The 23,497-nt window shown below is 36.8% G+C and overlaps 1 protein-coding gene across 1 annotated transcript in view; it reads left to right on the forward strand.

Moving 5' to 3' along the window:
- The first annotated feature begins 1,439 nt into the window (after nucleotides 1-1,439).
- Nucleotides 1,440-23,497, forward strand: part of LOC128205009 (uncharacterized) — a 32,874-nt gene continuing 10,816 nt past the window's right edge. Inside the window, exons 1-6 of the mRNA XM_052906404.1 lie at nucleotides 1,440-1,801; nucleotides 4,208-4,366; nucleotides 4,860-5,058; nucleotides 13,043-16,302; nucleotides 16,627-16,957; nucleotides 22,638-22,734. Coding sequence (XP_052762364.1) covers nucleotides 13,603-16,302; nucleotides 16,627-16,957; nucleotides 22,638-22,734 — 3,128 coding nt within the window. The 5' untranslated portion in view covers nucleotides 1,440-1,801; nucleotides 4,208-4,366; nucleotides 4,860-5,058; nucleotides 13,043-13,602. The remainder of the gene's footprint in view (nucleotides 1,802-4,207; nucleotides 4,367-4,859; nucleotides 5,059-13,042; nucleotides 16,303-16,626; nucleotides 16,958-22,637; nucleotides 22,735-23,497) is intronic.

Consider the following 23,497-nt stretch of genomic DNA (forward strand, 5'->3'; position numbering starts at 1 on the left):
TTACATATGAGAGGCAAATCATTTGCAAAGCAGTGTTTTAGTTTAGTACATGTTTGTTTTCAAATATAAAATGCAACGAGGTATTAGACAACCTGACATTTCTTAATCACCGCACAATAAAAGGAAACATAAGCGTCCGTATTTCCGTATCTCCGGGTAGCAGGTTTATTGCATTTTGCAAATGGCTTATTTCAGACAAAATGCAGCGGTTTGACGAAATATACTGTCACATAGAAGTCTACTTATGTTGATTTACATGGCGACCACAAACATAGTGATGCGGTCATTCAACCAGCACAGTCCGGCAGCAACGTGGCAAACGAAGAAATAAACGTTCCCAATGACGATGATGAGGTCAACCGAAAGCAGTACGCTACAAACTCATTCTTGGACGTTACCAGATAGTCAATAACATTGAAATTATCTGTGGCATTCTTAATTTGAATAAAGTGATGAAGTTCTTTTTAACTAAATTTTGAATGACCCTCCAACAAAGTGTTCTTACCTTCACCGATTTTGAAATCACGCCGTATACCACTGATCTGGAGAATCTTTTCATTTCCATATTTATCACGAACCTTCAGAGTAATCGGATGCATTTGTGAATTTTATAAGAGAATCATTTCCTGTGCTTGAAAATCCTTTAATATGACTGCAATTATTATTGATATTTTCATGAGATAGAAATAAAGCGGTGATGTGAGGATTCACTCTTTACTAAGGTAATTAGAATCAAGACAACTCATTTCAATTATAAAAGGACATCATTTCGTTCCGAGTGCATGAATAAATTTAGTACCAAGAAAATTTCATTTTTTATAATATTAATTTCTTTCATATACTCAGACTTTAACAGTTGTCATATAGATTTGATGTTTGTTGTTTTGAAACACTTCAATGCCATTTTCGATGCTTTTATTTACTTATGTTGCAGACAAGTCGATGTCATATACTTATAAACACTAAATGATTGTCGAAAGACGAATGCCGACCATAAACTAATAAAGAAGCTGTTGCCACTAAAGAACTCGAATGGGATATTATCACGATAGCTGGTAAAATGGAGGATTACAAGAAAATATTGACAACACCCGGAAGCCAAAACTGGCTTAAGGGGTCGGTGGCTGTGAACATTACAAAGCAAGGACTTGCTTCGTTTGCTTGTAATGTTTGTGATGACATTCGCACCGAAACGTTAAAAATAGCAATAAAACATCTTGTTCCTGACCTCTGTGAGAACTGCTCCATTGTTGAAGTAATACCGTGCGACCCTAATAACAAGATTTGCAATGCATGACAATGCCGTTTTCACAAGAGTCGTATGTTTCGTCCGTGCCTTATAATAAAATGTAACGATTATCGTAACACTGTTTCCGACAAAATCCATAAAAGGATGGATATAGGTTTAATTTGCAATAGCTGTAGGACAGTAGAAATTGTGCAGTGTAATCCAAGAAATAAAGTCTGCGATTCGGGAAGGTGCAAATTTCACATGGACCAAAATACGAAGATATTAATCCCAACAAGGCCATGCCCAAAAAACATTTGTGATACGCTCCGTGATGTCATAGAACAGAAACACAGATTTGGGAAACCATCATGGAAGAATACTGATGCAAGGAAATGGTGTGTAAACGCGTGGGATATTGCCAAGTGCTTTATGCCCCCAGATGGCTACGCAGATGTGGACAATGAGGACGATACTGACTTAAACGGGATAATTAGTGTCTACATCAACTGTAAAGAATTTCAACAGTAATTTACCGCTGACCTATCCCTTCAACGCAATCTTTGCACCAAGGTACGTAGAGTGTAATGCCTTATTACTTACATCAAAGTTATAGCGCAATGCATTCTCTACACAAACTTAGCTTTTAAAGTTTATACTTTATTGATAATCAAAGTGACGCAAAACATTCGTCAGATTTTGACCTTAAATATGAGTTACTGAATAATGTGTTACAGAAATATTGAGAAATGTCAAATAGTTCCATTTACGAACTTGCTACCGTGAACTCACGTCCTTTACCGCACTTAATACCCTTAGCTTTTGGTTTAGTGCAATCATTTCATCACTTTTGTTTTAAGATAATTTACTCACTTTATTCCTTCAGCTTTCGATCTATTTACTAATTTTAAACATTTGTTTTCGGTCAATTTTCGCAATTTATACCTGTTGCTTTGGACAAATTACGTACTTTAAAATTTAGCACGCCCATTCTGACATTTCGTATCGTATCTCACGTCAATTTATGCACTTGTCACCTTCATGTAATGTCCATATCTACACTGCACAAATATATGAAGTCAAGATAACGTCCATTTACATCACTTTGCACATCAACGAGCAAAGGTCCGTTTGCGCAAAGATATGCCTTTAGAAAAGGTCTTTTATACGCACTCGTTACCTTTCGATAACTTCAATTTACGCATTTCATAGATATTATAAATTTCAACTATGGTAGGTATTTGAATGGAGAAATATATTTTGACAAATAAGATGTATACATAAGGTAACAGCTGGCTTTATTTTACGATTGTTGAGTAATACAAAAAAATATGTACAGCATTTATTGATTTAACATCATGTGGGGTTAATTAGCGTATGAAGCTGGGCAACATGTTATATATAATAAGATCTAAGTATACAAGTGTTATATCACATGTTTACTATGCTTGCGACCGTAAACGAGTAACTAACGTTAAACATTAAGCTCTTGTCCGTATTCGGTTAACGGATGTAATACCCTTGGCTCACGTCCATTAACGGCTTACGACGTCATACCTTAAGCTCATATCAATGTCATAGCATTACTTTACATCCATTTAAGGAATATATTGCGGGGTTTATGCCATTATCTTTTACACCAATAGTTCATTATTTTATTCAGGAGTTGTTACAAATTATTCATTTCATGTCAGAAAAGCTTACAGTTATTATTTCTCACCTATTCCATAAATGGAACGACCCGACCGTAAGCGGAAACAGTTTAACAATTTACGTCACAATAGCTCGACAAAGACCAACCACTTGAAATAACTTTGATTCAAAACGTAAAATTTTAACACTAATGACTTCATTACATTTCACATATCATTAATTAAATCTTTATTAAATGTCAATTTAAGTTTTTCGACGCATTCTGACACCATATATAAATACATAAATAACAAGATGAAGTAGATTCAATCTTCATGTATGTTGTTATGCGTTCATTCTAAATCCGAACATATCCGAAGAAGTTGCGTTCATCAGAATTATTCACAATTGACGAAAGGCAGTTCATTTAAAGCAACTGTGCACCAGATGATCAATTTGCAAGGAAAAGAAAATTGTCAAAAACTGATATAAACATGGTTTCAATGTGTACAATGCATTGAAACTTACTAACTGAAGTACCACATAGTTTACAATGTATTTAAGTTTAGCAGTTATTTCGTATTTTTCCATTAAAAAAGATTACTGGGTATGTCTACCTGCCAGTAGTAGAATTCATTCCTTATGCGTGATTGGCTAGTCGATGTTATCACGTGATATTACTGAGATAGGTCTATAGCTAAATTATGTCACCCGAGTATAGTACGCCGTCGTAACTCAGTGGATACGACGCTGGTCTGCAATTTGGCGACACGGGTTCGAACTCGGTATCCGACACACTTTTTTTACATTTCGGTACTTTTCTGTACAATTATAATATCAAAGCGTAACACATTCTATTAAATAATTGTCCTGAGATTCGTTACAGAAAAAAAAACTTTTTTGGTGCCAATCTGGTGTACAGTCCCTTTAAAGTGTATGTATTAACAGTTAACGATGTACGCTATACCTTTATTTCACGAATATACGGTGAACAGACGTTCAACCATTAGCGCACGACCATAACCGGTTAAAGTTCCTTAAGTTTGCTTTCGTAAAAAAATAACGACGGTATTTTTCCTTGAACTTTTACCCATAAATTGTTGACGTTAAACCTTAAGCTTGAGTCCATTTATGGTTATATTCTACATAACATTATCTTACATCTGGCAACAGATAAGTGGCACTATAGCTTTAACCACGTTTAAGTATGGTCAACTGACGCATTATCATTAGCTGCGTTCACTAACGGTTAACAGACCTTACACCTTTCGCCCATAAATAGTTAACGACGGGCGTTTTACCTTGAGCTTACATCACTATTCACAATATAATGATTCCCTTACGCAGGTCCGAGATGTTGGGAAGCATGTCCGCCATGCCCCGAAACCGGAAGTTACTGACGATAACTTGAAAGTCTGGTTTACAGACCTGAAGGCCTTATTATCTGACCCAACATTTCACAAAGCAAATCCCCGTGCGCAAGATGCCATAGACCAGCTTGATAAGGTAAGACGTTGTGGAATACGTTCTATATATAAAGGATCGCTTTAATGTTCGAGGTGTACATGAACTTTATGGGTTTTTTTTCTATTTTTGTGTACGTCGGCGTACACATGTGGTTAGTAATTAATAATTTCAGAGCTCCTCAGCCATTTTTATCGCAAACAACACCAGATGTATGCCGGGACATCAGTAGAAGAAGCTCGTAACATTTGGAATGATATGATTAATTAAATGTAGTGTTTAGCTTGTAATTGTTGATCTAAGTTTTAATTAAAGACTTAGTTAAAGGCCTAGTTTATGGAATGTTTGGCGTTTTTTGTTAATTGCACTTGGTGTGAGTAGGGGCAAATTTCCTGTGTATTTGATTATTGGCTCAGGGCCATTTAAGTTTGACACTTTGAGAGAAGATTATCGCATTGTCTCACTTTTACATGAGAGGAAAATGGCCGAGGAGTTCCGAATGTAATAAATATAGACATACTAATTTTCTTTACAGCTGGAGAGTGACGACTGTGTGATTCCACCTTCAGACATCAAAGCAGCACTTGAAGGGCTAGAGAGGAAAGCGATTGACCTTGTTGACGTGCTTCAGAGGAAAACAGATGAAGGCGTCCTTGCTTTACAAACGGCTGAAAATATAGCCACTCAAAACATAAAATCGTTGAATGAAAGTGATCAGTCCTTATTTAAATCAGGTCAGTGTTTTATTTTGTAATAAAGTTAATGCTTTCTGCAAGAAAGCTTCACTGAATTTTCTTGCGTGCCTTTTTGCGTTCATACTACGGAATGCCGTTAAGGCTATCGCCTGTGAATGTGTTGATCTGAAACGCGATACTCGATAGTACGATAATGAAAACGCGAAATCATGAAACTACGATAACGAAAATACGACAGTACGATGATTAAAATGCGACAGTACGATTACGAAAACGCGATAATACGACAGTATGATGATAATAATGCGATATACTATTGTTGTTTCACCATCGTATTGTCGCGTTTTCATCATTGTAGTGTCGTGATTTCACGTCTTCGTTATCGTAGTATCGTACTGTCGAGTTTTCATCATCCTATTATCGTACCCTAGTGTCGCGTTTTAATCATCGTTCGGTCGTGTTTTCCTCATCGTACTGTCGCGTTTTCATCATCCTACTGTCGTGTTTTCATCATCCCACCGTCGCGTTCACCTCATCGTTCTGACGTGTTTTCATCATCAAATTGTCGCCCTTTAATTATCCTACTGTCGCGTTTTCATCATCCTACTGTCACGTTTTCCTGACCGTACAGTCGCGTTTTCATCACCCTACTGTCGCATTTTCATCATCCTACTGTCGCATTTTCATCATCCTACTGTCGCGTTTTCATTTTCGTTCTGTCGTGTTTTCATCATCCTACCGTCGTGTTTTCATCATCCTACTGTCGCGTTTTCATCACCGTTCTGTCGTGTTTTCATCATCGTTCTGTCGTGTTTTTATCATCGTTTTGTCGCGTTTTTTATTACCGAACTGTCTTCTAATCACCATCGTATTATCGCGTTTTCACCATCGTACTGTTGCGTTTTCACCATTGTACTATCGGGTTTTCATCATCGTACTTTTGACATCCGGTGCGCATGCGCATAATGTCAGATGCAGGTGTGCGTTTCAGAAGGATTTTACAATCTGCCATTATCGGAATTGTACGATCATAAAAACGACCAACTTAATGTTAATCATACATTCCTTTAACAAACGTCTTGTTAATTCTCCATTTGATTGGAAAAACTAACAATAGCGAACCGCTAGAGCGAATGACAAAGACTGAAGTAAAGTGACGTAACGTCAAATTAACCTGAGCACCTGCCTTTTTTTATCAATGATACTAATACAACCACCACCTCCACCACCACTACTAGTACTACTACCGAAAAAAATATAGGCTGTATTCTTAGAACAATAGCGTCTAGAATGATCCACAAACATTTCTTCTAAGAACACGACATAATAATGAGTGCTTTCTAGTGACTATGATGAATTAGAAGTTTCTGCAGGGGAACCCGACCCTCCCTTATAATGATGATGATGATGATGATGATGATGATGATGATGATGATGATGATGCGACTACGACGACAACAATGATAATAAAACAAATCATAATGTGACTAAAACGACGACGACGACTAAGGTGATGAAAATGATATGATAATCCGACACGACGACAATGATGATAATACAAGTAATGATAATTCGACGATCACGACTAGGATGATGATAATTATAATAACAATAATGCAACGACGACATATTGCTAAACATGATGCGACGATGACTAAAATGGTGATAACGATATATATGATGCGTAATTGTCATAGTTGATGATGATGATGATGATGATGATGATGATGATGATGATGATGATCGTACTGTCGTTTGGTCACGTTTTTATCATCGTACTGCCGCGTTTTCATCATCGTAGATTCGTGATCATCGTTTTCATCATCGTCCTATCGAGTATCGCGTTTCAGATCAACACATTTACAGGCGATGGCCCTAACGGCATTCCATATTATACCGCCTGGGCACATGTAACCAATCCTTTAAAAACGCATTCTCATTTAATTAGAAAAGAGTGTCACTTTAATAAGATGGATTGTGTTGGATACATTATACGTAGTGAAGTAGTCAATATACTTCAAAATAACGTTTGTATCAGTCACTGGGGCTCCAATGAGACTAAATCCCCGATACTCGCAAATAACGTCAAAAGCGCCCGCAGAGAGCATGTTTTCAGGCTTACTAAACAAGTGATATTCCCTTTATTGTGATTGAAGTCAATTAAACGTTTTCGAAAAAAAGAATGCTGAAATTTTTTGTTGAAAATGATTTAAAAATGGAAATATATTTACATAATTTTATTAATTGATCTGTTTACTTTTAACACTGTCGGAACATTTGACGGTTTCTGTTGAAAGGGGGGTATTTTTGCCTTTAAGTGCAACTACTTTTCTAAATTGATACATGCACATGTACAACAAACATCATCATTGAGAAATAAACTTTTAACTGCTTACTAAATAATGCATTTATGGAAAATATTAACTACCGATAACGAGATTGTAACCGTGTAAAAAATGGCTGAAACGCACAAATATCAATTAACTGGTAAGTCAATTTACAGAAATCGTCTCATAAGGCAGAAACACAGTGTTTCCTGTACCTTTCATTCAAATTAAGCCAAATTTATCATTCGTAAAACAATTGTTTTCGATATTTATACATCCTTTTCGGTAATTAAAACAATTTCATGAATTGTGGTACATCTTATTTGGGAGTAGCAACACATCTTTAAATTATTAAGGAAGTGTGCTTTGATAAACTGTTTGTTATTTCATACACCAAAAGAAGGCATTGGGCAAATACGCTCTGTTATAACTAAAACGCTTTTCTTTACGGCAGCCATCTTCACAACATCCCTCCTTTTATTTTCACTGCATTACGTCTGCCATCTTGTCTATGGTCGTCAAACATACCTCATAACCATTCAGACGTATGACACATCCTTCCGTTTATTTCCCCGCGTTACGTCAGCCATTTTGTCTATGGTCGTCAAACATACCTCCTATCCATTCAGACGTATGACACATACTTCCGTTTATTTCCCCGCGTTACGTCAGCCATTTTGTCTATGGTCGTCAAACATACCTCCTATCCATTCAGAAGTATGACACATCCTTCCGTTTATTTTCCCGCGTTACGTCTGCCATCTTGTCTATGGTCGTCAAACATACCTCCTATCCATTCAGAAGTATGACACATCCTTCCGTTTATTTCCCCGCGTTTCGTCAGTCATCTTGTCTATGGTCGTCAAACATACCTCATAACCATTCAGAAGTATGACACATCCTTCCGTTTATTTCCCCGCGTTACGTCTGCCATCTTGTCTATGGTCGTCAAACATACCTCCTATCCATTCAGAAGTATGACACATCCTTCCGTTTATTTTCCCGCGTTTCGTCAGTCATCTTGTCTATGGTCGTCAAACATACCTCCTATCCATTCAGAAGTATGACACATCCTTCCGTTTATTTTCCCGCGTTACGTCAGTCATTTTGTCTATGGTCGTCAAACATACCTCCTATCCATTCAGAAGTATGACACATACTTCCGTTTATTTTCCCGCGTTTCGTCAGTCATTTTGTCTATGGTCGTCAAACATACCTCCTATCCATTCAGAAGTATGACACATCCTTCCGTTTATTTTCCCGCGTTACGTCAGTCATCTTGTCTATGGTCGTCACATATACCTCATATACTATAAGACGTATATCACATCCTTCTACACAACTCCCCGCGTTACGGCAACCATCTTGTCTATGGTCAAACATACCTCATATCCTTTCAAACTTACGACACACCCTTACACAAATTTCCCAGCGAATTTTGTAAAACGTTTTAACTCTATTTAAAGATTGAATAATTGAACTCACGATCATCGAAATAAAAGTGCTTGATATAAAGTAATTGTTTGCTCTGAAACCCAAGATTTTGAGGAAAAATGGTCCACATGTTACAAAATGTTGCGTTACATCGAACTTTTGATGTTCTATTCTAATAACGACGATGCAAATTACTGATAAGAAATATATAAATCAAAATTGCAAATACGATTTTATTCCATTTAAACACGTTTCCCAAATGCATGTATATTTGTTCATCAGAAAAGCCTTAGGTAAACATCCTCTTATTAACGGCTAATTGACGCCTTGTGGGAACGAGGCGCTCTGTATGAAATGCCGGTGCTCCGCTGAGTTATTAAGTAATATCCGTGTAAATAGACGTACATCGTGCTTATCTAAAATTGTATTTAAGGTTTTAAAAAAGCACAATGCACGTCTAATTACACGAATATTAATTTATAACTAATGATAGAATGTTTTTTAACATAGTCAAAACTTTGTAAGGAAAGTTGGTATTAATTTCGTAATTTCTAATTTCTCTGAAAGATAATACAACAACACGTTGATCAACATGTGTACAGCTTGTTCTCTAGCTGTGAATATAATACATAATTTGTATTTATTAAAGCCTAGAATACAACAATTCGGATGTCTGTTGTTTCATCTTAAGTAACGTTATGCAGTTACTTACCTTATTTAGTGCATGATGCCGTTCAAAGCACGTTTCGTATCTTATTTGTAAGTATTAGTTGCATGTAACCCTGAGTGATTCGGGTGATATGTTTCCGTTTGTGATATTAATGATATCGTTTAAAACAGTTTATAAGCAATAAACGTTAAATTGTTATGAAAGATTGTTCTGAATGATGAAATTTTGAAACGTCTTCGACCAGAGACGTAATTTATTTATAGAAAAGCGTAGCAGAAAACATTTTCAGCGGTCTAGTGTTAGCGATATTGTTGTGCCGTGAGTTTTTAACTATAAACCCGTTATTTGACACCTATGGGGAATTAGCTATTGAAGTCCAAACCAAATCCTTTTCACGAAGCAAGTTCTTCTCACGATTTTATTCTGTTGTTCTTTCCTTAACAAATACTTGATGCAATAACACAGTATTTGTAGTCCAAAAATTAACACCAAATATATTGTATAACAGCGACAACGCTATAGTTTGCTGGACTGTGGTAAAACCATCTCCGAGCTCAGACAAATTTCAAGAGTCCGTTTTCTATTAAGAACTACCTTTTTTCTCTCCTCTCCTCTCAACATTTAAAAATCTGTTATCTTATATTGTGCGGCTCGGTCATGCATTACATAAATTAAACTAATAGAAAAACAGGAAATACTTCAAAAAGATTGTCAGCTCAGCTCAAACTAATTACTTCTGATTTCAAATAGTTCAAAACATGTCAAGGTTCTAAGTTAGATACAAAGAAACAATAATACAGTAAGCTAAGGTCAGTATGGCTTCGACTGACACCTCCTTTGTTTGGCAATTAGCAACATCCTAAATCGTTGGCGTTTGCCAACCTGTTACAAACACAGTTGCATATTTCAAATAACAGGTGTAAAAACATCTAACAAATAGTTTGTAATCAACCCAACGCTGAAATTATGGAAATGGTTTCAATTAACAAAACAATTTTAACCAAAGTATGGCATGACGTACAGCATAACAATATGGTTGACTACTACACGGCATTATCTCCCATCTGAACATATATTTTAAAGCTTTAACCGTAAAATAGAAGTAACCTATATACTTAATAGTTTTCCAAACGCCAGGCAATGACCGACACAATGCAAATAAGACGTAAAAATAGTTTAATCCAAGACTTGATTCTGTCAAAAACAGAATTGTACATCATCCCGTCAAAAGTACGATCCGATTTTACTGTAAATATTAGAATAATTTTGTATTCTTTGCAACAAATGCATAAATTATACTGTTAAAAATCATTCAACTGTAATAAAAAAAAATCTTAAATATGATAACAAAAAACCAGTTATATCATGTTGATGAAAAGTATTTATTCATGATTCATGGGTCAATATCATCTGCGTATCTGCAATTACTTAAATAGTGCTTAAAATAAAATATATATATCGCAATATATCCAATATACACATTGCCGCACGAGAGTAGTCACGTGGTGTTTGTAATTGACACCGGAAAAAATATTTAAAAATAATATTAAAAGAACCGTATCGCAATATTTCACGTTACGGATACATATATCACAGTGTACATCACGATCGGCTTCTCGGCGTATCATTCCCACTCTATTTGTAAGACACAGACTGGACGAGAGCCGTCACGTGGTGTTTAATTAAAACCGATGAAAGAATATTATTTAAAAAAGCTATTTTTATAATTCGTTTGTCATTCATTTCCAACGAACTTTACATGCTAAATTTTGGCACCCTTTGATGTGTTGCATCAATGGTCTTTCTATCATCGAATTGTATTTATAAAACGTTTATTTATTTTACAATACATTCATGTGTATTTAAAAATGTGTGTTTCGGGCAGGGATCTTACTTAAGAAATATAACACACCACTGAGGGTCATATGACATTATAAGGACCGGCCATTCAGCCACCACTGGTGTATATGGACTCAGGCACTAGCCGAGATCCATTCACCTTCGGGGGCTGACTGACCGGTCCTTAATATGCCATATGGCCCGAGGTGGTGTGTTATATTTCTTATATTATACCGAACACTTTTCATTATAAGTCAATATTTTTAAAGCGATTTAAATGTGTTTTTTAACAAACCTGATAATGTTTACTTGCGACATGTTTTTCGCCGTTGTGAAAATAGCAAGCCGCACTATCAAATCTTATGACATCAGCGGTCCATATTACATTTTCGGCGAGGTCCAGACCGGCCCAAAATATAATATTGACCGCTGACGTCATAAAACTGAATTTTCATCAAAATACTGTGATATACGAACCGATCGAGATTATATATATAAAGAAGGGATAAATTTATGTGAGGTATAATATACGATATTAGTAATCGAAGAAAAATACTCTATAAAGCAGGAACACCGTTCTCTGGTTTCCATGATAATGATCTGACGGCGACTGTTATCCTGTATCACCAAGAAAAACAACTGCACGCTAGCGCTTGGTCCTTCATTAAACATATCTGACGGTTGCTTTTATCAAGTATCACCGAATTATCAACTGCACGCTAACGCTTGGCCCTTTATTTTACAGATCTTACTGCGACTGTTATCGTGTATCACCGGAAAACAATTGCACGCTAACGGTTGGCCCTTTATTTTACAGATCTTACTGCGACTGTTATCGTGTATCACCGGAAAACAACTGCACGCTAACGCTTGGCCCTTTATTTTACAGATCTGAAGGAGGATCTAATCATGTATCACCGGATAACAACTGCACGCTAACGTTTGGTCCTTTATTTAACAAATCTGAAGGAGGATCTTATCATGTATCACCGGAAAACAACTGCACGCTAACGTTTGGCCCTTTATTTTACAGATCTGAAGGAGGATCTAATCATGTATCACCGGATAACAACTGCACGCTAACGTTTGGTCCTTTATTTAACAGATCTGAAGGAGGATCTTATCATGTATCACCGGAAAACAACTGCACGCTAACGTTTGGCCCTTTATTTTACAGATCTGAAGGAGGATCTAATCATGTATCACCGGAAAACAACTGCACGCTAACGTTTGGTCCTTTATTTAACAGATCTGAAGGAGGATCTTATCATGTATCACCGGAAAACAACTGCACGCTAACGTTTGGTCCTTTATTTTACAGATCTGAAGGAGGATCTTATCGTGAATCACCGGAAAACAACTGCACGCTAACGTTTGGCCCTTTATTTTACAGATCTGAAGGAGGATCTTATCATGTATCACCGGAAAACAACTGCACGCTAACGTTTGGTCCTTTATTTTACAGATCTGAAGGAGGATCTTATCATGTATCACCGGAAAACAACTGCACGCTAACGTTTGGCCCTTTATTTTACAGATCTGAAGGAGGATCTAATCATGTATCACCGGAAAACAACTGCACGCTAACGTTTGGCCCTTTATTTTACAGATCTGAAGGAGTCTCTAATCATGTATCACCGGAAAACAACTGCACGCTAACGTTTGGCCCTTTATTTTTCAGATCTGAAGGAGGCTCTTATCATGTATCACCAGAAAACAACTGCACACTATTGCTTGGTCCTTTATTTTACAGATCTGAAGAAAGGTCTCATCGTATATCATGGCACAAATAACTGCTCGCTACCGCTTGGTCATTGCTTAGATCTGGAAGATTCAGGACTTGAGGACCTCTATTTATGGCCAAACATTAGTAGGGTTATTCTTCAGTCGATTCATAAAGACAAGACATCAATAGAACAGATTACAGAACCTCTTTCGAATTTGGAACAGTTGTTCAGTTCGAAAGGTATCATATTTCTCACCGCAGACGCTGGTGTTGGAAAGACATCATTTTGTAAGTTTTTAGTTTTATCGTGGTGTAAGGTTCAAGAGGGAACGACCGATCTGAAATCAACGGTTAGTGGCACCCAAAACGTTTCTAGCATTATTGAGTATTTGAAGGAATTTACTTATTTGTTTTACATCAATTTATGTGAAAACCAACGCGCTAAATTAGAGGATATCATTTTCTCGCATACGGAATCTGTTGACACAAAGTTAACGCGGGATAATAAAGCCTTTGATAATATATTGTCGAAAGAAAACGGTTTGTTCATTTTAGACGGCTTAGATGAATGTAAAATTCCCTTGATAATGTCTATGCCTGTAAATAGAAAGTATACTGTTCTCATTACATCACGTCCTTGGAAACTTGCAAACATAAGTATGCCAAGAAAATATACACATGCACAAATTGAGGTTATGAAACAAGATTTGTCCGAACAACTTGTGAATCTTGCGAACGGATGTTTGAACAAGCATTTCAAGACATCATATGATACAGATGATTTCTTAGACGCTGTCAAAACTCAATGTTTAGAATCTCAGCTCGAAAATCCAATGTTTGCGCTGCAGTTGTTATGTATCTATCACGATAAACGCAGTGAGAATAAAACATGTTCGGTCAATGCAACCGTTCACAGATTATGTTCAGATTCCGGTACAACGTTAGTACCTCGTCAGACCGAACTGACATGCCTTGGTAAGACAAGGTCGCATGTATACGCAAATATGATAGAACGGATGTTACGTAGTACCGAAAAGAAGGAGGAATCACTCGTACAAGATCTCAGTGAGTATTACAAGAACAATGGTCAACCACATGCACTTCCCGAATGTTTTGATGAAAGAAATTACGCATGCTGTGGTTTAGCAAAACTAATTTACGCTATTGGAAAACTGGCTGCCTATTCACTCTTAGGCGATAATAAATCTTTAATGGAAGAACACCAAATAAGGGAACTTAGGAAAGATGAAACGACGTTACTTCTCAAATCTGGACTTCTTTCGAAAACAAGCTTGAAAACTATATCAGGAGAGAGCAATGTGTACACATTTTTACATCAGACTTATAAGGAGATGCTTGCATGTGTGTTTCTATCTTCGCAAGGGTTTGATAGTGATATTTGGAGAAAATTCAAAGAAAATTTTGATTCTGTTGTGTCACCCGATATTTTGTCTTTTTTATGTGTGATGAACTACGAAAATGGTCGCAAGTGTTTAGATACGTTTAATGAAAGGAAACGGTTGTTTGTTAGAGATGGCACATTTTACGAATCCGAACTAATTGCATATCAAACTACAATAAAAATGACCCACAAAGAATGTTTCGACAACGGAATTAAAAAGCCACGTATTTCATTGAAACACTCACTGCTTAACGCAGATTTTGGCATTGGAACTGATCATGCACTTTTACAAGAAAGCGCTATTGAATTGGAAACACTTTTCATTAGCAACTATTCATTTACTACAGCAATAGACCAGAACTTTTTCTCAAATTCATTGGTGCACTTACTGGTAGACGATGTTAAGTTTCGCGATGACCATATCGTACTTTCGAAATGTACACATCTCTCATCATTAACTATAGAGAACACCCGTCTGTCCCGCGTTACCATCAATCCGTCTTCCCTAGAGATGTTCTGGGTTTACGTGAGGCCTGAAATGATACAAGAAATACCGCCCATGAAGTTGACCTTTGTTGGCGGGTCGCAATTCTCTTCCAACCTAAAAAAACTCAGTCTAGTGCACGTGATCATGGATGCTCCCCTTGATTTGGCAAATTGTCCGCAATTACAGAAATTAGTTATGAAAAATACCTCATCCGATTCTGTAACAGGTATATGCGTTGTACGTAGCATGCAACGTTGTGATGCACTTCAGGAACTGCAGCTTGACACATTGACCTTCCCTGCAGATACGCACCTGGATCTCAGTGAATTAACGTGTTTGACTGATATATCATTGGTAAGATTAACGACGGATATAACCGTTCAGTTTCCACAAAATGTGCATGAAATATTCATAGACGGTGTAACCTTTTGCAAAAATACACACCTGGATCTCAGCGGGCTCGTACATCTCTCAACGATATATATACAGAATACCCGTCTGTCCCACGTAACCATCAACCCATCTTGTCTAGAGGAGTTCTGGGTTTACGTGAAGCCTGAACTAATACAAGAAATACCGCCCGTGAAGTTGTCCTTTGTTGGCGGGTCGCAATTCTCTTCCAATCTAAAAATACTCAGCTTAGTGCACGTGACCATGGATGTTCCCCTTGATTTGGCAAATTGTCCGCAATTACAGCAATTAGGTATGGGAAATACCTCATCCGATTCTGTAACAGGTATATGCGTTGTACGTAGCATGCAACGTTGTGATGCACTTCAGAAACTGCGGCTTGGCACATTGACCTTCCCTGCAGATACTCACCTGGATCTCAGCGGTCTCACACATCTCTCAAACATATATATACAGAACACCCGTCTGTCCCGCGTAACCATCAACCCGTCTTCCCTAGAGGAGTTCTGGGTTTACGTGAAGCCTGAACTGATACAAGAAATACCGCCCATGAAGTTGTCCTTTGACGGCGGGTCGCAATTCTCTTCCAATCTAAAAGAACTCAGCTTAGTGCACGTGACCATGGATGTTCCCCTTGATTTGGCAAATTGTCCGCAATTACATACATTAGTTATAGAAAATACCTCATCCGATTCTGTAACAGGTATATGCGTTGTACGTAATATGCAACGTTGTAACGCACTTCAGGAACTGCAGCTTTTCCAATTAACATTCCCTGTAGATACGCACCTGGATCTCAGCGGTCTCACACATCTCTCAAACATAACTATACAGAATACCCGTCTGTCCCGCGTAACCATCAACCCGTCTTGTCTAAAGAAGTTCTGGGTTTACGTGAAGCCTGAACTGATACCAGAAATACCGCCCGTGAAGTTTTCCTTTGTTGGCGGGTCCAAGTTCTCAAGCAAACTTACGATGCTAAGCTTAGTACATACAACGAATATTCATAGCGTAGATTTATCGGAATGTGTACAGTTACAAACACTCAGAACATGTGATATATTACAAATAGGGACATTAGGCCTTCCACATCTGGAGGAGGTTCGATTGTTTGGAGCACAAACAGAAGTTTGCAACAATGTTTTACAGTTCATATCTGAAAGTAGTTGTCCTTGTAGAAGAATATGGTTTGAAAACTTATCTTCGGAAATATTCAGTTCCTTGACTGTTAGTCGAACTTATGCTCAGAAGTTTGAATCATTCAAGTTTCGCTTTATGCTTTTTGACATTAATGTTTTTGATTTTATCAAGACGATTGCTGTGAAAAAGGTTGAATTTGAAGAGGTGAAAATAGTTAAAGCCCAGCAGCTTGTAACCTTACTGACATGTACAGAGCCTATTCAAGCCTCAGACAATGCTGCAGGCGGAATGGTCGAACTGCCTGTCGGGCTCCGTGTATCAGATATCAGTTTCTCCGATTGTCCCGTTCTGGGTTCAACAAAAGAGGAAGTAGATTCGGCGATTGAGTGTTTACGACAGGTTTGGGAGATAAAGGAATTCAAGATAGAAACACAACAGTCTAGCATTTCCAACACCGTCTGCGGTGAAGACATTATTAGCGAGAATCACATTGTGTTGAAGAGTTTGCAGATGAAATCAAATTAACTAAAGTTCGCATTGGATAGAAATCTATATAGTGCATCTTTAAATTTAACGATCCAGCGAAATGAATAGTTTTACCATTTAATGTTTGTACATAAAGTTTCGTCTTACACAGTCATATTTCGTTTATCTTAAATAGTCATATTCCGTATCGTCTTACATAGTCATATGCCGTTACGTCTTACAACGTCATATTCCGTTACGTCTTACACAGTCATATTCCGTTACGTCTTACAACGTCGTGTTCCGTTACGTCTTACAACTTCTTACAACGTCATGTTCCGTTACGTCTTACAACGTCATGTTCCGTTACGTCTTACAACGTCATGTTCTGTAACGTCTTACAACGTCATATTCCGTTACGTCTTACACAGTCATATTCCGTTACGTCTTACACAGTCATATTCCGTTACGTCTTACAACGTCATATTCCGTTACGTCATACTACGTCATATTCCGTTTTGGCTTACAAATTCATATTCCGTTTCGGCTTACAACGTCATATTTCGTATCGTCTTATAGAGTTGTCCCCTGTTTAATCGCAGAATTGGGTGCCAAAACCTTTCAGATGTTTTTTTTTTATATTTTGTGGATATTTCGACATCACGCTGTACAAATTATGTACAGCGAGCATTTGTTGTATTTTAACTTTTGTACTTTGTTTGTATCTGCCTGTCCAATATATTAAAATTTTGATCCAAACAAATTGTACCTTTTAAGAAGCATATAACAGTGACGTTAGCTTCATATTTAGTTAGCTTAAACATAAGAATATTCATTTTTGGTGTGATTCATCTGTCTACAGAACATGTTTTTATATCCCGTTTCAAATATTTAAAAAGAACGTTTACAAAATTAGAGAAAAAATATGTAGCTTTTTTATACGTCTGTCACAAAGAAACTGAATTTAAATGCAAAAAAAGATATTACAAATAAATATATGCTGATATAAAGTTTGGAACTTAAAAATACGATTGCTAGTATATTTATGCGTGTACTTTATGTTTTTGCAGAGTTTACGATAGTTCTGTGGGTTTATAAATGTTCAATGTTTTTACATATGAAAACATATAAAAACATATATTAAAGGGACCAGTCAAAAGGGTCAGAAGTTCCCACTAAATATTTATTATAGATATGCCAGTAATCGTTCTTGTGTTCGCGTAATAATATGTATAAGAACTCGATTTCAAGTTTAATAAAATCTTTGAGTGAGTCTCTTTAAACATGTTGTTTATGCAGTTTTCTTGTCTGTATATTGTATGTATTGTATGTATTGAAAACATTCTAGTGACAAACAAACATTGATAAAAACTGAAACCGATTTGTATTTCATATTTTGAAAATCGTTTTACTTTAGATATTCCTTTTTTTATATTTCAACACAGAAATATTCATCATCATTGTTACTGTTTGGATCTGTGGAAAAGACATTCTATTTACAGGAGTAGTGTATTTTGTTTATTCGTTGTATTAAAGCTGCACTCTCACAGATTGATTGTTTTGACTCTTTTATTTCTGAAATGAGCCAATCTTAGCCTTTTCTACTGGAAATCAGTGACATAAGACTGCTGACAAAAGAGCAGACCGTTGTTTTCATATTCATGTAAAATTGGTGTTTTATGGCTAGAAATGTTACTAATGCTTTAAGAAATATAATTTTATCGGCTATTTCCCAAACAATTTAGAACATTTCTGTTGTGAGTTATCTTTTATGACTGTATTAAGGCATTGCTACCAAATCAGCTAATTCTGAGGCAAAATAAATAAAATAAAAATCAAAAATTTGTGAGAGTACAGGTTTAAAGTTACTTTGAAATGTTTTACGAAAAGTCATCGTCGGATACCCACGGGAGACCTATTTATCTGTTGCATGGAGTGAGCGGAATGTGTAAGTCGTGGGTCTCAGACGGTGACAAGACTCTGTATAAACAGTTATGTTTGCGACTAGTTTGTATACAGTGTTCATTTCAATGCTCTACTGAAAGCAATAAAAACACTATTAAAATAAAATAAAGATTTACCATCATTTTGAACCCATATTATGTATTGATAATGGACTCAGTATGAATGCTAAAACTTACGTGGAACCTTCTGTAAATTTTGTCAATCAAGATTCAACTTGCGCTCATGTGTCATAGGTTGTGTTAACTTATATACAGTCGAACCCCGTTGGCTCGAACTCCAAGGGACCGGCGAAAATACCTCGAGCCTCAGAAATCTCGAGCCAAGCGGGAATGCCTTTGTTTAGTATAATATAGAAATCGGTCCTAAACATTCAGTTCGAGCCAACGAGGAATTCGAGCCAAGCGAATTCGAGTCAACGGGGTTCGACTTTATAAGAAAATATTTTGGATGCAAACAATTTAATTCATAATATTGTCTAAACATGCACTATGAACATATATTTGTTACACATGTAAAATGTTTACAAATGTTATGTATATATAATACAAGTTCTTGTTGAGTTTTATATTTATAATAATGTGAAAATTAATGCAACAAGCATTTATATTCATAAAATTTGATAGTAATATTGTGTACTAAACATGCATTATGTAAAGATGGTTTTGTCAAACATGTAGCTATTTTTGCAAATGTTATGTACATGCACTACCAGTTCCTCAGCGGATCGATATTGAGTTCATGTATTGTATAAAATCATGTATACTCAATGCAAGGAACATTCGTGTTCAAGAATTGTTTGTGAGAAGAATTGTACATACAATCGATGCAATTCCATGCCGTTATTTTTTCATGGCAATCATTGATAATAATGTATTCTGATAAATTATTTGTTATACATGCCTATGCAAAATATATTTTTTTGCAAGAAATGATGCAAAATAAAATGTATTAATAAATTATCTTAATTGATCTTTCGTTTTTATTCTTGTGCAGTTTTAAAAATTACAAAAAGGTCAATGCTGGATGCTGCTTCTGATTTTGATGATGATGATGATGATGATGATGATGATGATGGTGATGATGATGATGATGATGATGATGATGATGATGATGATGATGATGATGATGGTGATGATGATGATGATGATGATGATGATGATGATGATGATGATGATGATGATGATGATGATGATGATGATGATGATGGTGATGATGATGGTGATGATGATGATGATGATGATGATGATGATGATGATGATGATGATGATGATGATGATGATGATGATGATGATGATGATGGTGATGATGATGATGATGGTGGTGGTGGTGGTGGTGGTGGTGGTGGTGGTGGTGGTGGTGATGATGATGATGATGATGATGCCACTCAGGGTTGAGTCTTATTGAACCATGTACTTTTATATAGAAACAAGAGCGTCAAATGTCACAAAATACGCCTGGTAGTGATGATTTTTCAAAGGCTTCTAAAGTTATTGATCGGACACGACTGATTATATTTATTTTTTATAGTCAAAGGACGATAACTCCCAAGTGACTAGAGCGATATGGATGGTTATCGAAATGGTCAATGGTTATGGTATGGAAAAATTATCGACAGGGATGCCAAAACACATTATGACCAAATTTGGTTTTATAAACTGACCCACTCAGAGTTAAGCCTAACTGACCAACTCAGGGATGGGCCAGACTGACCTATTCGGTAATGGCCCAAACTAGCCCACATAGGGATGGGCTAAACTGACCCACTCAGAGTTAAGCCTAACTGACCAACTCAGGAATGGGCCAAACTGACCTATTCGGTAATGGCCCAAACTAGCCCACACAGGTATGGGCTAAACTGACCCACTCAGAGTTAAGCCTAACTGACCAACTCAGGGATGGGCCAAACTGACCTATTCGGTAATGGCCCAAACTAGCCCACACAAAGAAGGGCTAAACTGACCCACTCAGAGTTAAGCAAAACTGACCCACTCAGGGATGGGCCAGACTGACCTAGTCGGTGATGACCCAAACTGACCCACTCAGAGATGGACCAAACTGACCCACTCAGAGTTGAGCAAAACTGACCCACTCAGGGATAGACCAAACTGACCTACTCAGGGATGGGCCAAACGTTACGAAATAACTTTTAAATAGAAGCAAGGAGTCCATTAGCGTTGAGCCAAAACTGGCAAATGAACTTCTATATACGAACAATATGCCCCTCAGGGTTGTGCTATTTCTCACCTACGTATTTCTATTTAGAAACATTGAACCCTCAGGGTAAAAACAAGCTACTTCTCAAAAGTAGCAAGGAGCCCGTCGAGTTAAGCAAAAATTGACCAAAAGTACATACACATCTAGTCCAGATTTACAGATCAATGCCTTATTTTTCAGGCTAGATCAACACCTCACACGTTTCATAGCTTATATTAAAGTTTTGTGTCAAGACTGACCCCACGGATAGTCTATTTCAGAAATAAGGTCTTGTACTTGCTTTATATCTTGGGGTGTAACTAAGGCACTTGCGCCCCTCCCCCAGAGTGGAAACTATTGAGCTTAAAGTTTGGGCATGTGGGGTGTGTGTGTGGGGGGGGGTACTCCCCCAATGTACTTTGAACATTTTCTAGTCCGAAATGGGGAATTTCTGGCGTATTTGATTACTTTTTCTCTCCCATATTGAAATACAAAGTAAAATAATAAAAAGGTGTGCACACCCCCCCCCCTGCCCCCCCTCCCTCTGCACCCGCTTGTGGTATCAACACAGTATGATCCCGCGATGAGGTATTTAATGATATTTATTTGTTTTGACATCTGGGCTTTTCTTAACAGTTTTTTTTTTAAATATTTACAAGAGTCATACATTTAGAATTTGATGGCAATGAGGTCTCTTACCATTAAAATTGAATCAACATTGAGTAATGTTGCAGACGACACACTGAGTATTATTTGTACCTCTATAACCACAAGCGGATTAAGAGAAGGGGGTGGGGGCTTCAGGTGCGTGAACCCTCTAAAGTCGTCCAATTTTCCTTTTTATGTCATTAGCTTAAAAAATATATAATAAAATACGCTCATAATGCACCTTTACCGACTACGAATTTTAAACAACATTTTGATGGAGTAACGCCACGCAAACAGTTTAAGGCAAAAAGATGCGCCTTTAAGTTACACCCCCTCTAACGTCAATTCCTGGACCGCCCCTGATAACTGTTATTTGGAAAGGTCTTATATTCTATCGATCAGCCTAGAGCATAGATAATTGAGGAACAGCCTTTAAATGTTTCCGCGTCATTGATTTGTTTTAAAACAGTGAAACGGAGAAGTGTAGTTTAAAGTGACTCGCCCATGGTTTGTAAAATGCACTTTTTCAATTACAATTTTTTTTTTTTCCAAAAGCTGGGAGCCTTCAGCAAATATTGAATTTTGCTCAAATATCGTATTTGAAGACTACAAATTTCATTAGTGTCTGTAACGCGATTGAAAATTAATTACGGATGTGGTGTTGCGTGATTGGTTGATTGACATTATCACTTCATGTTATCAATGCATAACTTTCGTATAGCTCACAACTCTGTCTAAAATTTGTGTTTGTTTATGACAAAACTTATTTCCAGTCCATTAATTAAAATTTGGGCTCATTTTTTTCATCTCAAATAGATACTCATTTTACTTTGAATACAAATATACAAAGCGAACTTACAGGATATTTATATCCAGTTTATGCACTTACTTTTTATAATTGCTATTTACAGGTCTGGCTTTCACGGTGTTTGACGTCATTGCGAAGAGCCTGGTGTGTATACTCTACTTCGTACGAGTCATTCTTGATGATATGTCAACGTACGAGTGGTAAGATTTTTTAATCTGAACAACCCTTGATCCACCAGTTGTTACAAACGCTGGAAGCTTAAAAAGTCCATGCTTGTTCCTAGTCTTTTCATAACATGCAATTCCATTGGATACACTGGGCAAATGGACTGCATAAACATTGTACTCGCGAATAATTGATGAGGTAAAATTCAGACATTTGATTGGACGGCCTGAAACACACCTTAGGCTATACAGAAATACTGAACATTTACGGTTGAATTCATGCATTGCAAAATTTCCCTAGCCTGTTTTTCCATAGTATATCTTGTACTATTATCGGAATAATATAGTGAAGACCGGGTCAATTCCAAAGTCATGCTTGAGTCTGAATTTTCAAATTTTCAGTTAGAGCTTTTCCACTGTTTAGAAATTTTAAAACTCACAAACTGGGACTCATTTTCATCAGTGTCATTTCTTTATTAACATTACATTTGGATACAATAAGGCGTCCTTTCCTTTTTTAACTTCATTTTTATACCCTTTTTCTTCTTCAACATAATGTAACAAAAAATTCTTTACATGTACGATTGCATTTAATTTCATCTCGTGAATGCCACTCGTGAAATAAATCTCTTGGTACTCATATGGTGAAATATGTTGCGATCTTACACTGAAACAAAAATGCTTTCCTCTATATCACTTGATGAAATATGTTGCAATCTTACACTTAAACAAAAATGCTTTCATCTTCATCACTTGATGAAATATTTTGCGATCTTACACTGAAACAAAAATGCTCTCC

Source organism: Mya arenaria, chromosome 10, assembly GCF_026914265.1.
Source record: "Mya arenaria isolate MELC-2E11 chromosome 10, ASM2691426v1".
In the NCBI taxonomy this organism is placed as follows: Eukaryota; Metazoa; Mollusca; class Bivalvia; order Myida; family Myidae; genus Mya; species Mya arenaria.